The sequence below is a fragment of the Marmota marmota genome, unplaced genomic scaffold (genome assembly GCF_001458135.2).
Source record: "Marmota marmota marmota unplaced genomic scaffold, marMar, whole genome shotgun sequence".
In the NCBI taxonomy this organism is placed as follows: domain Eukaryota; kingdom Metazoa; phylum Chordata; class Mammalia; order Rodentia; family Sciuridae; genus Marmota; species Marmota marmota.
In genome coordinates, this window is record NW_025999842.1 from 28,624,886 (window position 1) to 28,640,533 (window position 15,648).

The 15,648-nt window shown below is 42.5% G+C and overlaps 1 protein-coding gene across 7 annotated transcripts in view; it reads left to right on the forward strand.

Moving 5' to 3' along the window:
* Positions 1 to 15,373, forward strand: part of LOC107151888 — a 165,527-nt gene extending 150,154 nt beyond the window's left edge. For all 7 annotated transcript variants that reach the window (XM_048785791.1, XM_048786035.1, XM_048785843.1 and 4 more), the window contains 9 exons: positions 358 to 411; positions 1,097 to 1,264; positions 3,427 to 3,579; positions 3,811 to 3,942; positions 4,763 to 4,915; positions 6,329 to 6,538; positions 9,492 to 9,612; positions 12,157 to 12,284; positions 15,183 to 15,373. In XM_048785791.1, the coding sequence (XP_048641748.1) occupies positions 358 to 411; positions 1,097 to 1,264; positions 3,427 to 3,579; positions 3,811 to 3,942; positions 4,763 to 4,915; positions 6,329 to 6,538; positions 9,492 to 9,612; positions 12,157 to 12,284; positions 15,183 to 15,308 (1,245 nt within the window). In that variant the 3' untranslated portion in view covers positions 15,309 to 15,373. The remainder of the gene's footprint in view (positions 1 to 357; positions 412 to 1,096; positions 1,265 to 3,426; positions 3,580 to 3,810; positions 3,943 to 4,762; positions 4,916 to 6,328; positions 6,539 to 9,491; positions 9,613 to 12,156; positions 12,285 to 15,182) is intronic.
* The last annotated feature ends 275 nt before the right edge of the window (positions 15,374 to 15,648 follow it).

Below are 15,648 nucleotides of genomic sequence, written 5' to 3' on the forward strand. Positions count from 1 at the left end.
GTTTGTATCTGAGAAAAAGAGGAAAAGATCTAAGACTAGCCAAAAAAAAATGAAGCACAAAAATATCAAATAATAAATCTTGGAATTGTCCCATTTGGGCCTATTCCCATCCATTTGGGCCTATGCCCATGGTTGGGTTCCCTGTACCAGTGTGGAGAGAGGATGTTGTCTCTTGATGCTGTGTTATAAATCCTAATGGTGTGGCAAGCACAGTCCTGGCTCCAGGATGAGGCTGAGGGTCTCAAAATGAGGCTCCATAAACACAAATAGGAGGCGTCGGAAATGTGTCCTCCTGAACCAAGCTGTGGTTAGGAGGGTAAATATGTGGTGTTTGGTTGTGCACTGCTTTCTTCTCAGGAACTAGAGGTGTTACAAAGAAGTCAAGTGCCACCTGAAGACCATGCTGGTCAGGTAGGTCAGTTCTTAAAAAGATTCTCTTCTCCATTCTCACATCTACACTCTCAGAGTTTGCCAGAAGTGAGATTTCTGAGCGTCATTTGCATGGGTTGCTTGTGAAAGTCCCATCAATGAAGGTGCCTGCAGAAACACCCAAGGAATGTGTTTTTACTTTTTGTAAGCAATGAGTTTTAAGGGTGTTTTATTTTTTCTTGAGTTTTTAATTTATTTTTGTTACTTTGTTGTTTTGGGAGTCTTGTTATTTGGCACAGGAGGGGGGTGTTTGTTTTCCTTTGAGGGCAGTTAAAGTGCATCCCCAAAACGAAGAAGTATTTGGGCTGAGGGATCAAGGAAAGGCCAATTTGGAGATGAAGGTCAAGATAGGTCAGGTATTTTCTCTAATTGAAAATTTCTCAAATAGCAGTTCTTTTGGGCCATTTATTCAGCAACCATTTACCGAGCAAGTCCTATGTGTCTGGCACCATTGTGAGACCTTTGAATCAAGATGAGATTCTTCTGTCCATATTTACACAGCAGGATATTCACTTTCTTCCTTAGATTCAAAAGAGAAGTACAAATTCTACAGTAATCTATAAAGAACTTTTTTATAGTAGAACTTTGGAATTCCTAAATTGTTTTCCATAAATTGTGTGTGTGTGTGTGTGTGTGTGTGTGTTTGTGTGTGTGTTTCTGCTGCTAGGTTGCAGAGCTCAGTCATGATATGATCATGGAAATCACTGCTCTGAGAGCCCAACTCACAGATTTGGAAGAGGAGAACATAAATCTCAAAAAGCAAATTAAAGAAGAAGTCCAAGAAGAATGTGAAGCATTGGTCCAAGCTTTGTTTATGACCTGTTTACACAGAAAAGTAAGTATCCTATGTCGGTCTTCTGGGCAGCCCTGTGGCTATACACCAAGGAGTCAATGGCAGAATGGACTTAACGGTAATAAGACATTCTTGGGGCCAAGAATTTTCCTGCTGTAAGTTTTTGCTGCAGAGAGAAAGTTAGCAATGGGTTGTCATTATTCTCTCCTGATGGACACTGAATTTTAGATAAGTTAGATGTTTATTTTTTCTTACTCTACTGCCAGTCGCCATCTTGTTGCAGTTGAAAAGAGGAAGATATTCTGGTTCAAATCCTTACCAGTGTCTACCATTGTTGTTTCTGTGGAGAGTAACTCCCCAAATGGGGGAGCACAGTCCCCTGGGCCCAGCCAGACTTCAATGGAAGAAGCAGCTAGTACCTCTTGAGAGCTCATGGGCAGATGAGGGATGTGAACTGGCTTCAGATTTTTTTTCCAATCCTCAATATTCCCACCTTCCTTTCTCTTACATCCAGTGTCAGGGAGCTGCTGACCTGTCAATGAAGAAGCATCCAGAAAAGGAGTGATGGTATACCCATGTGCTCCCAGCACTACAGAAACCAGTCACTTTCTTATGTCTGAGCAGCTGTAAGATAGATGCAGCCCACAATGGACTATCAGAAAGCCTGGTCCAGCTGCCCAACAAATACAACCATACAACCCTGAAATCCATAGCTTCCTCTGGTCCTGCCCCCATCTCTACTATTGGATGAATTCCAGAGCCAGCCCCATGTGGGTCCTTGCCTCCCTCTCTCTCTCTAAGCGTTCCAGAAGGGTCCTAACAGGAGATCCTGCGGTGCTCTGCCTTAGCCTAGTCATTCCAGAGAGGGTTAGAGATTTCCTCTAACTTGCAAAGAGGATCAAAACCCAAATGAGCTGGTTCTAGTGCTGCAGGAGAGGAATGAGTAGACAGTGAAGGCTGAAATTTGCAAAGTAATCATTCAGGTATTTGATCATCGAGAAATAATTCTTCAGATCCTGTTAGTTTTTACCAGATTTCAAGATTAAGAAGTGGAATCTTTTCTTCTCAAGCTAAAGTAGTTCCATGAAACCCCCCAAAGTAGGGAATCCCTGTTCTCCTCCAGGGTCCCAAGAGGATGGTGAGGCTTCTGCCATGTGACCAGCAGCCAGATTTCCTGCTATATCTCTCAGCTGGCATATCTTCCTGACTGCTTCTTTGAAGATGTGGGTCAGAAGGAGTCTAGGTATCTTAGTCTGCTCAGGCTGCTATCACAAAGTGCCATAGACTGGGTAACTTAAACAACAGAAATTTATTTTCTCACGGTTCTAGAAGCCCAAAATCAGAGTGGCTTCTGTGAGGACTCCCTTTCTGGTTTGCATTTGGCCGTCTTCTTCCCGTGCCTTTAGATGGCAGAGAAAAAGGGAAAGTTATCTTTCTGTCTTCCTCTTCTGACAGACCACAGTCTTATTGAAATAGGGAACCACCCTTATGACCTCAATTTAACCTTACTTCCCTCCTGAAGATCTCAGATCCCCAGACACTGTCACAAAGAGTGTTAGGGTTCAATGTGTGAATTTTCAAGGAGACACAGTTCAGTCCACAACCCTAAGGCTGCAGTTATATTTAGCATTGATCGAGCTGTTTCATCATAAGCCATTAGCCATAAGCCATTTAGAACAGAACGTTTTTATAATGAGGCTTCTGCCAGAACCTAAATAGGAAGGCAGCCAGCCTGATTCCTTCCTCCACTTATCCATATTTAATGGAGTTCCTCAGTGATGGGTCATCTGTAGTGTCTTTTCTGGTCAGATTCTGCTCTGAGTCAACCTCACAGCAAAATTCAATTGTTCCAAGTAACCCTTCCCAGGGGGCGATTCTGTCGATAGGATTTCTGCCTCTGACCTCTCGCTGTTCTACCCACTGTCCTCCTGACTCAAGTTGCCTTGATTTTGACAAGCAAGGCACAGTCTAGGACATGAAGGTGTCCAAATGATGAAGCCCTGTGGATGAAAGATTAACACTTAAGGGGCCACTGTTGTGACTTCCATAGAGTCCACATTGGAAAAATTATCTGGGTGGAGGATCTTTGAATGTGGAATCATTTCCAAAAGTTAGGTTTCAGAAGGCAAAATAGTTCTTTCTCCATTGTCCTTCATGCCTCCCAAACCCATTATACTCTCTTGACATGAGTCTATAATTTGTAGGAAAAGCTGAATGAGAATTGGCTTAATTTGACCCAGAAAGTGTGTGAGCTCATCAGTGAAGTGAGAACAGAAGGGATCACCAATATGAAGGAGCTAAGGAAGAAATGGGGCTCTGCCAGGCCTGATGAAGGAATAAAAGAAAACGCAGCCAAGGTACATGAGTTCACTTAGTAGTGGGATATCAGTGCTTCTTCCTAGCATCTGCCACACCCTTCACCCTGCTTGCTTTCCAGTCTGGTTTCCCTGAGAAAGCATTTTGGTAGTCCTTTCAAGGGGGACCAGGGTTCACTGCACAATTGTATCATGTTTTTGATGTTAGGATTGATGCTCTTCCTGGGAAAAGGGTTGGGGGCAGGGTTTTCTGAAACTGAGCTTTCTTGATAGGAGCAGCTTTTGGCCTTGGAGCAAGACAACCGCAGCCTGGCTGCCCTGGTGTGCAAAGTGAGGAGCCTAGGCCTCTGGAGGCAGGCTGTGCAGCAGACACACTTCCGGGGCCAGCTGAGCAGGGCAGAGAAGGTGAGTGCTGGAGAGGGAGGCTCCGCAGCCCCAGGGGGCCTCCTCAGCCTGCCTCACTGCAGCTGATGTACTGGTGTCATGTGGCAGGGACAGCCACGCTGAAAAATCTGACAGTTGGCCACAACGTCAGAGCCTTTGGGGGAAACAGAAAAGAAGCAACTGGCCAGGGAGAACAGATAGAGAATTGAGCACAAAGAAAGTGAAAAGATGAAGGAGAGATCTTACCAAGGGCTCAAAGCTCATTGTCAAAATACTGTGTGTCTTTGGGCTTGATGCATCTGAGGAAAATGAAGTATCAGTAGATGGAAAATCTGCTTTAAAGCAAATTGAAGCCAAAGCACATGTTGATAGATAGCGGTTTGGAAACTTCCACTGACTGTTCCTGAAAGAAGTCTATTTACTCTGATCTGTTGCTCCTTCCTTCCTTCCTTCCTTCCTTCCTTCCTTCCTTCCTTCCTTCCTTCCTTCCTTCCGCCAGGGATTGAAATCAGGGGCACTTGACCCACTGAATCACATCCTCAACCCTATTTTGTATTTTACTTAGAGACAGGATCTCACTGATTTGCTTAGCACCTTGCCATTGCTGAAGCTGGCTTTGAACTCGCAATTCTCCTGTCTCAGCTTCCGGAGCCTCTGGGATTAAAGGTGTGCACTACCCAGCCCGGCTCTCGCACTATTCTTAATTACAATCACGGAAGCAGTGTCCAGCAAGAACTCCATTCTACTGGAAGTTTTAAAGGATGGATGGTTTGGGCACTACTTGTGAAACAAAAAATATGGAAACTTATTCCTTATCTTACTGTGTTTGGGATGTTTACAGGAATCTATTCGAAGTAAAAAAGAATGTTTGCGCATCAAGCTAATGGCAGAGCAGGAAGCAGGTTTATTTGGCCAACAGTTGCTGGCTCTCAGGCAGGCCCTGGCCAGCGCTCAGGCTGACAATGCCAGGATGCGGAAGCGGCAGGATGACCAGGTATCTGAGCTTCAGACCCTCCTCCTCCCTCTCCTGGAACGTTCTCCTGGAACGTTCTCTGCAAAGCTGAGTGTGGCCACTACAACTGGCACTGTGGCTGTCGGTAGCAACCACCAGAGCTCCACAGGGTGAAGCTGAGCAGATGGCCCAGACAGAAAAAGATAGCTTCCTGTCTCCTCTCCAGTCTAGAAACCAAGGGCAGTAGCCAAGAGACTTTTTTCTTACTAACCTTTAGTTATAATGATAAAATATTTTTCATAAACAAGATCATTGTGTGTGTGTGTGTGTGTGTGTATGTGTTTGTGTATGTGTTTTTCTCTGAGGATCATTTTACCAAAGGGTGTCTTGGGACCTATGCTCTGCCTTGAACATGGCTTTTTGTGGTCTGTGTACACTCTTCATACACAGCAACCCAAGTCTGGGGGTTTGTCCAAGCTTCAGTATTAGCCCCCAAGTGGAAAGTCTTGGGTCCTTTCTGATGATACATCCAAAGTTTTCCTTTCAGGAGTGGCTGCTTCTCCATGGTGACTGGCCCCAAAACAAAGGAGCATGCAGTATAAGCTCTAAACTTTCCCTAACTGTGTCAACCTTCTGAGTATGAATGAAGCACAGAGACACGAGGTTGACACCCATTTATATCATGAAAAATACACTGAGATATGACTGAACTCCTAAGAAAAAATTGGCACCCCACATTTTTCTTAGGTTTAGAGTCAGAACAGTTGACTATAAATAACAGCCTGGGAAAGTTGGGCATATTTAAAACCTGAAGTATGACTTGTGCATTTTGGACTCTACTTCCTCTGTGATTGTGCCTAAGTGAGTTACTTGGTTAGCTGTAAAGTGGCCATACCAATATGAATAATCATTGCTAATGTTACAACTAAGAATGACCACCTAGTACTTAAAGTGCTGCTGATTTGAAAAACTTTGGAACAGAACCAGATGATCACTATTCTTTTCCTTCCTTCAAAATCAGAATTTCCCTTCCCAGCTAGTTGCTTGTATCCCACACCTGCTCCTGTCTGTGCAGTTAAACCAGCCCTCTGCTATTCCCCCATGATAAAGGCTCCATGGCAATGAAAATATAGTTTATGATAGATATGATTATTTGGTTAATGAGCTAATTAACATACACATTATCATCAAATGTTGCTCTCAGAAGACCAAGTTACTTGATCTGTTATTGCCAGATGGTGGCATTATCACTTACCTGGCTTATTATGTTACGTGCTTGTTTGTTCTGTTTCCCTGACTGTTGCCTCAGAGTCAGGCTAGATTCTGGTGCCCTTGCTGCTGCCTGGGCTATGTCACCCAGAGCACCACGTAGACCTGCCCTGGGCCCTGGTAGCGGGGATGATTGTTGCCATGCCCCACCTCTGCTGCCTTCTGGCTTGGCCCTTCCTGCCACAGGCCCAGCTGTTGAAGGAGCTAGAACACAGAGTGACCCAGGAAGCTGTCACCCGGCAGCAGCTAGATGTCATAAAAACATCCAGCATGGCGAAGCTCTTGGAAGAAGTGGGCCACAAAGAACAGCAACTGCAGCTCCTCACCGAAGAGGCCGAGAGGGCTTCGAAACTGGGCCAGCTTCAGCGGAGAAAGATGGAGCGAGACCTCCGACAGGTGAGCTCCCGTGAAAGCCAATCTGGGCACCCCAAGAGCCAGCTCACTCCCCTCCCTTTCCATACCTCTCTCCTGCCCTCCATAGCAGCCACCTTTGCCACTTCTAGGCACATAGAGGAAATGGTCATATCTAAACTACACTGGGATAATTGCTTGGATGAGCAGAGAGGGCCTAACTGCCCCAAGGCTCAGCATCTCGGCACCCACTGACCACCTAAAAAGCACATTCTACCCAACTCTAGCCTTTGAACTTGGCATCCTTTGGAAAATTCTGAGAAGTAACCTGGAAAAGCAGCAAGTATTATGGAAGCTATTATAAAAGGATTTTATTCAAGTGCTTCTAGAAATGCAGACACAAAAATGAAAGGCAAAAATGGCTTGCAGACACAATTGTATTTTTTATTAAATATATCCCACAGGGAAAAAAGATGAGGAGGTTTATTATAATGTAGATGTAGATTAATTCAAGTTCTGACAAAGCAGACCACAGGATGTAATTCAATAGAAGAGGACAAAGAAATGGTACCTTACAGGAAAGGTGTTTCACATATACCCATGGGGTGATCAAAGCCCTTAATCATCCACCAGAGACAGTAGGAGTCAGAAAAGTAATGGGAAAATTAAATTATCAGTCAAGGGTTTCAGGTGCTCAAAAGATCAATAAGGAAAAGTCTATGGTTGAAACTGAATTCAAGGGTTGCTAAAGAAATTGTGTAGAAACGAAGAAAGGAAATGAGCAGTTTCAGAATAAAAAAAATTAGCATTTCACATTTATTTCTTGGAAAGAATACTAAAATGACTGAACCTATAAGCCAGCTGTGGTAGTACATGCCTGTAATCTCAGCAACTAGGCAGGCTGAGGCAGGAGGATGGCAAGGTTGAGGCCAGCCTAAGCAACTTAGTGAGACCCTGACTCAAAATAAAAAATAAAAAGGACTAGAGATATAGCTCAGATGTGAGTGACCCTGGGTTCAATTCTCCAGTGCCAAAATAAATAAATAAATGTCTGAACCTATAAGAAAAATTGGCATGCCATATTATGCTTTTCTAAAAGCTACCTCAAAAATAGATTCATAGATTCCATTTGCCAAAATTCTAGAGTTAATTGTTAATTATTTAATGGCAGAGATTCTAGAGGTAGTCAGAACAGATATTTTGAGGTTTCAATAAATACATATTTTCACTATATGTATGTCAAAACCATTTGTCCTTTTTAAACTACTCCTCTAGCTCTTCTGACAGCTCACGGACCCCTGGGCTTCCCCACCGCAAAGAGCAATTCTTGACCTGCAAGAGCCCTCGTGGCCATTTGTGGGTTCTTTACCACATCTCTAGCCTCCACCTCTGTGGGAAGATAATGGCTATCTGACCTCAGAGAGCATCAGTGTCCCTTCCTGTCTTCTGTGCATGGAGAGGTCAGTTAGAAAGAACACAGGTCAGACTGCCTGGTTTATACCCCCAGTCCTCCAGCTGTGTGGCTTTGGGAGAAGTGTGTGGCCTCTCAGTGCAATGAGATACTATATTTACTTCTCAGATTTATTTAACCCTGGCCTGGCTCAAGAAATCTTGACATGTTTCCCATTGTGGATCCTCCATAAATATCTAGAATACATTGAAGGACTTTGGACCTAGTTTATATGAGGAAGTTTCCCTAATTCTGCAGCTCTGATAATCTACTGAAATTTAAATTCCAGTCGAGAGTATCGATGCACACAAGGCCAGCCCCCTCCCCGTTTTCAGACAGCTGCGAGCGTGCAGGGGCCTCCTCATTGGGTCGGAAAAGCAGGAGTAGGATTTAAAACACGTGTGGCTGAATTTTTTAGATTAGCATGTGTCTTAGTTTCCCAGGGTTGTCATAATAAATTACCACAAACGGGATGGTTTACCACAATCTGGATGGCTTAAAACAATAGAAATTAATTTTATCACGGTTCAGGCAGCCGGAAATCTAAAATCGAGGTGTTGGCAACATTTGTTCTGTTAGGAGACTCTGAGAAAGTCTCTGTTCCATGTCTCTCTCTCTCAGTTCCTGGTGACAGCTGGCAATTCTCAGCATTCTGGGGTTTGTAGTTATACCACTCCAGTTTCTGCACCAGCATCCCATGTCTTTCTTCTTTATGTGTTCCTCTGTGTGTCCATATCCTTACCCTGTCATTTTTCTTGTGAGGACAACAGTCACTGGATGTAGGGATAACTTAAGGTCTAACTCCAGTATGACCTTATACTAACTTCATTACATCTGCCTACAAAGACTCTATTTCCAAATACAGTCACATTCTGAGGTTCCAGGTGGATGTGAATTTTGAGAACAGTATTCAACCCACTACAGCACGTATTATTTTTTAATAATTAAAAGCAATTAGGATATGATTCATGTAAAAGGAAAAAAATCCTTATGATCTATGCAGATGAGGTGTACTTTGGCCTTAGCTCCTCTTAGCTGGGGGACTATGAGTCAGCCATGCGAGGGGACAGCTACCCAAGAAAATGTAAAGGTTAGCCCTGGGGATGGACCTTCTCTCAGACCCAGGAGACATGCTCTCCCAGCAGATGCCCAGCTGAGATTGAGGGAGAACAATTCTTTTCTTGTTTCAAACCATCCAGGGTTTTTAAGGGTCCTTGGTGCAGATGTCATTGCTTGGTCTCCAAGGTCTTGTATGAACTGGGCCCTCACTTCCTATTCCTCTACCTAGCTGGTGAAATAAACAAAAAAATGTAAGTGCCTAGCTTCCTTCAAGGGATTCCAGGATTGTTTTTGTTCCTCTTTAGTTGAGTTCTTGGTCTTCCTTGAAGCTCTTGATTCTTAGAAAGCTGAGTTCAGCCTATCCTGGACTTTGATAAGACCTGGTTGCACTTCATCAGGGAGCCTGGGACCCTTCAGACCCACTGTGAACTGAGGGAACTAAAGAGAACACCACAAAGCCTCTCTGCTTCCCAAACCCTTTACCCTCAGACGAGAAGCCGACTTGCCCAGGAGCGCAGTGTGAAGCTGGATGCTTTCCAGCGCATAGAAGAGTTACAGAGTCAGCTTCCTGACACTGAGCAGCTGTCCATCCAGAGGAGCTCCCCAGGCGGTAAGCAAGCCCTCCCCAGCTGGATGAGTCATCCAGACTCAGGGGTCTGAACTGCAGGAGGGCCTCAGTGACTAGCAATAACAACACAGTGGCTATGATCAATGGGTCATCATGGGTCCTCCATGATCTCTGTTGGATGAATGAACAACACATGGATGAATGGATCTTAATTCTCATTTATTGTCAGAATTTTCTAATTTACTCCACCTTGGAGTACTGACATCTAAAAGGTTTCAATCGATAACAACTGGTCCTGGGAGAATATGCCACTTAAAGAATATTGAGTACTTCACTGGATTTTAAAGCATCCTAATGAGTTGGGACACCAATGACCGAATTTCTCAGATATTATTCATGAAGTCCATTATGCTTCTTGGGTGCTGAGAGCTCGAGGAGTCCAGTGAAAATGGCAATCAAAATAGCTCTCTGGCTGGGCGTGGTGGTGCATGCCTGTAAGCTCAGCAGCTCAGGAGGCTGAGTCAGGAGGATCTCGAGTTCAAAGCCAGTCTCAGCAACTTAGCGAGGCACTTAGCAACTCAGTGAAACCCTGTCTCTAAATAAAAAATACAAAATAGGGCTGGGGATGTGGCTTAGTGGTTGAGTGCCCCTGAGTTCAGACCCCAGTACCCTCCCCAAAATAGCTCTCTGGGCAGCACAAGCAGCAGGCAGAATGGAACAGTGGACCCCAGGACGATGCTAACCTAGCTTCCTCTTCCATTAGAGGAGGACTAAATACAGTGTAAGTACTCTTCTAGATCTATCACAAATATGACCAAATGTCATTAACCCTTGTTGTCCTATCCTTAGGACCAGCCAAGCCCCTTCCTTCCTGTTCTGTAGCATGGCCACATGAGTGTGTGGGCTTTGGAGAAGATAGCTAGAATGCTGTCACTACTGGTGGTGTGACCTTAGATAGGTTAATTAGCCTCTCAGTAAAATGGGAATTCTTACCTCAAACTTGTTCTGAGAATTAAATGGAATAATGCATACCTGACACTTAGAATAGTCTCAAGATGGTAATCATGCAAATGTTGGTTACTACAGTTTCATACATGTGTTTGTCCTTTATCTGTGTTTCCTTTTGGCTATTTGCCAATGTGAATAGCTGGGAAAACCGTCTTTCAGGAGTAGACAAAGTCAAAGATCAAGTTACAGTGGGTTTACTCAGAGAAGAACTGGGCTTGCTGGTAAAGCCCACAGGGCCCCACTCTCTGCCTCTATCCCTGCCACCCAGCCCTCACCATGGGCACTGGTGTCCCCTGCCTGGCCACTGTCACTTCTGCCCCAGCCAAAAACAAAGCATCAAGTGCACTCAGGGTCCTGTTTTGGCCACTGACCCTGAGCAGCTCCCTGTCTTACACTGTGCCCACCACAGTCTCTGGAATTTTTGTTTCTCTCCTTTCCACTCTGATGCTTCCAGCTTAGCCAAGCATCTTTTAAAATTCCCTTTGGGTTAATGTGTCCTAGTGAACTACCACTTCTCCCTTAGTGTGCCTTCTAGGAAAGTTCCTAGAAGTCACATAGGACACTTCTGCTTATGTCTCCATAGCCAGCACTTATCTAGAAGACCACACAAAGGAGACTGAGAAATGTAGCTTTTACTCTAAGATTTTGTGTGTGCAACAAAACATTTGGAGTTTTATTACTAAAGAAGAAAGGGGAGAATGGCACTTGGGGATCACTCAGTTCTCTGTCACACTACCAACAATCTGATTTTTGTCTCCACCTCTTCATTGAAGTGGCTTTTGCCAGGATCAACAAGACTTCCATGTCTCCAAGCACGATGGATGGACACCATCCTCACTTCCTGCCACGCATGACCACACCCTTCTCCTAAGTTTCTGTTTCCCTTTATTTCCAAGGCTCTGGGCTTGTGGTTTCTTTCTCTTCCTCTGGCTGCTGCTTCTAAGTCTCCTTTTCCAATTCCTTCTCCTGTATCCAACCTCTAAACATCAGAGTTATCCAGGGCTCTGTCTGGCCTCTTCTCCTCACATTGTTTCTGGATGATAATTGCCTGTGTTCCCACGGCTTAATCACTGTTGGCCAAGTCCACACCTGCAGCTGGAAACTCCCCTCCAAGCTCTAGACCCATATATCCAGTGACTCCTGGATGTCTGCATTCAGGTGTCTCCAGCTCACAAGTTCAGTAGGTCAAATGAAATCCATCTTCCTCTCCTCCTGCAGACCTGACTCCTTTTGGGGTAGAGGAGGCACCATCTCAGCAAATGGTATTGCCGAATATCCAGTTGCTTGAGTCAGAAATTTGTGAGCTATTCTTCCTCACCCTGCAAATCCAGTTCATTGCCTTTGTCAGTTAGTTTGAACAGCTCGCAGTCTAGCTACTTAGGCTTCCACGTCTCCTGTCATTCACCTCTTTTACGTGATCATGTGACCCTCAGGCAAAAAACTCCATCCAAATTTTGACATCGTCACTCAAAATGGATAAAGTTGGATTACATCCCCATTTTAAGCTCTAAAATTTTATAATTAAATCTGGGCCTATAGCAACCAAAGATCTAATTTATAACATTTTGAACTTTATAGGCCTTATATCCCAGGCTCACTGCTCCCTAAGTTCTGCTTCTACATTATCCAGATACTCCCACCAACATTTTTTAAAGACTAATCTTATGGGCAATAAAATAACAAGAAGAATTCAAAGACCCAAGACTGTAAGTAATGATAAGTTCACTTACATGTATGAAACAATGAAAATTTTAAATCTGATGTCATGGTTTTAGGTTTAAGTTTTCAAACTTACATTAGAAAAATTGTACACAAAGATTTTATCTAGGTAATTTGGATCTGGATAAAACAATTCTAATGTTGAAATCATTAAGTCCAATGGTACTTTCTCAATTACAAAGTCAATCATTGGGTGTGAAAATGAGTATCAACAACTTGTTATATTCTATCTCTGATTTTATTTTTTAAACCATCCATAATAATTAATTAGCAGCATTGGCTCTCTTAGTTGATTTTCCTAATAGAGCAGAAATAAAGAATTTCAGAAGTCATTTTAAAACACATGAGAGCTGGGCTCAGTGGCACACACCTGTAATCCCAGAAGGAGGCTGAGTCAGGAGGATTGTTAGTTCAAAGCCAGCCTCAGCAACTTAGTGAGGCCCTAAGCAACTCAGCAAGACCTTGTCTCTAAATAAAAAAAATACAAAAAAGGACTGGGGATTTGGCTCAGTGGTTAAGTGCCCTTGAGTTCAATCCCTGGTACCAAAAATAAAAAATAAAAAAAGAATTTTAAAAAATATTTTAGCTTTTACTTGATATAAAACAACATTTACATCCTCTTTTACTACCTTCTCTACACTTCTTTAGTATATTTTTCGCTCCAATATCTTTCAGAGCCCCAGCGCCGAGATTTGCATATCTAATCAACACATTTAAGAATTCTTCCCCTTATTTTCAGAAAAAATAAGAAGAAAAGATGTAATCATTTCTTCAAAGAAAATTATGTCATTCTCAGAAGTTGTTTAAATTGGGTAATTCTTCAACTGATGGTCTAGTTATTAGTCCAAAATTTTGCTGCAATATTTCTAAACTTAAGAAAGGGGAGAGGGCTGGGGTTGTGGCTCAGTGGCAGAGCACTTGCCTAGCACGCATCAGGCATTGGGTTCGATCCTCAGTACCACATAAAAATAAATAAAGCAAAAGTCCATCAACAATTAAAAAAAAAAAAGAAAAAAGAAAAGAAATTGGAGAAATAGGTTGGGACCAAACTAGCTGACACCTTAACCAAGTCAGAGCCTTGTGGTTAATGGTTACCAATGCTTGGCTCACCAATCTTTGTGCAGTCACCTTCAGTACCCATGGAGATTGGTTCCGGGACTCCCATGGACACCCAAATCCATGGATGTTGAAGTCCCTAATTAAAAAAAATTCTTAAAAATATTTTCTGATATTGAACTTAATTACTTTCTGAAGCTAGAAGTTGTCTTACTACTTCAACTTTCTTATGGCACTTTTAAACATCTTTTTTTGAATGAACAGTGGAAATAAACATAAGGCACCCAAAAAGGCATAGTATTTTCATACTACCTACATACATTTACCTATGTACCTCAAATCACCTCTAGATTGCTACAATACCTAACACAATGTAAACACTATGGAAATACTTGTTACACTGCATTGTTTATGGAATAATGACAAAAATGTCTGTTCATGTTCAAAAGGGATGCAATTTTTTTCAAATATTTTTTTGATCCACAGTTGAATCTATGGATGTAGTGCTGATGGATACATGAGGGCAAACTTTATGTCTATTCATTTTGCAAAAGCCTTTTCTTTCCTTTTTGGTGACCCGCTGGAATTAAAGGTGTGTGCCGCTGCACCTGGCTGTGAAAGCCTTTTCTAAAAGGAAGCAAAGTTCAGTTTGTGTATGTGCAACCACAGGGCCTTTCAAGATTCAGTTAGTCTCTATTTCACTCCTGAAGACTCTGCATACTTTGGGCGTGTTGGTGATCACAGCTCTTGTGATTGAAAAGGCTGCCAATCCCAAAAAAACAAATGCTAAATGTTTACTTTGATATAAGTGGGGTGACTCAAGGTGGGGTAGGGAGGGAGAGCAAGGGAGGAAGATTACCTCTAGATAGGGAATAGGGGTGGGAGGGAAAGGGAGGGGGTGGAAGGAGGTGTTCATCATTATACAAAATACATGTATGAAGATGTGAATTTGGTGTCAACATACCTTATATACAAACAGAGATATGATAAATTGTGGTATGAAGGTGTATTAAGAATTGTAATGCAAAAAAAGTCAATAGGAGAGCTCATGTATAATGGCATAATTTTGTGTGAACATACTTTATATACAGAGTTATGAAAAATTGTGCTGTGAATGGATAGTTATGAATGTAATGCATTCCACTATTGTCATGTATGAAATAAATAAATAAATGGGGAAAAAGAAAAGAAAAGAAAAGAAAAGGCTGTCATGTAGCTGACTAAGTGCCTAAGTGGAGAGAGTGAATATTTGAGAGATTTAGGTGGGTGATGGTCAGGGTTAATTATTCATTGGCCATTGCCCTAATAAATAAATAAACCATATAATGAAGTATATTGTGGTCCCATTAGCTTGTGTTCAATAAAGGGACCCCAAGTAAAAATCCTGAAGGCCAGGGAAGGCACAAAGTTAGTTGGAACCATTTCAGACCTAACTTAAGGTCTGGCTTCTTAAACAAGGCCTCTGAGTCAGGCCAGATAAATACTGACTGAAGAGGAAGTGGCTGAAATGTAGGGACACAAATAATTTTCTAAAAAATACCTTGGCACTAACATAAGTAACAAAATATTAAGGAATTTGTGGTTTGCTTTAGACAGATGAGTCTTTTTGTCCTTAGCTGGAAATGGCTTTCCACTGATGGATTCATTCTCGACCAGTTCCCATATAACAAGTGGCAAAGTAGGTATGAGAAGGCACACCGAAGGCATAGCCCAGACTGAACCAAAGATTTTAGTCTCATTAACAACAGTGATCTTTTATTATGCTATACCAAGCAATATTCACCATCATTTAAAAAAAAACAAACAATACTATATGCTTAATATTATAGGTACCCATTAAACACAAAAAGAGGACTGATAAGGTTTTCCTACCCAATGTGACAGGAGATGTCCAACTTACAGCTTTTCAAGTCCAAACAGCTCCATCCAGAATCCCATTTGGATCTGATTGGTAATCACATCTTTTCCCAAATTTTATTTCTATGAGCATTTGAATGAATAAAAATGACTCTTACCCCCATTAAGCCTTTTATCTCATTTTTCTTATCTACTATCTTGGAAGATAGTTTGCACTGATTTACATTCCTATAAGCTCTCCCTTGCTGTTGGCCAACCGTAGCCTCTCAATGTGACTTTGAGAGTTACCAGGTAGGCGGGATAGCCAAGACAGAGGTCCTGCTGCTGGGCTATGTTTTACTAGGTGAAACCACTGTATTTGAATAGAGCTGCATCCAAATAAACTTGAAAGCACCATCTTATTCGTTTCACTTAAGAACACAATCCCTCTTCAGTCTT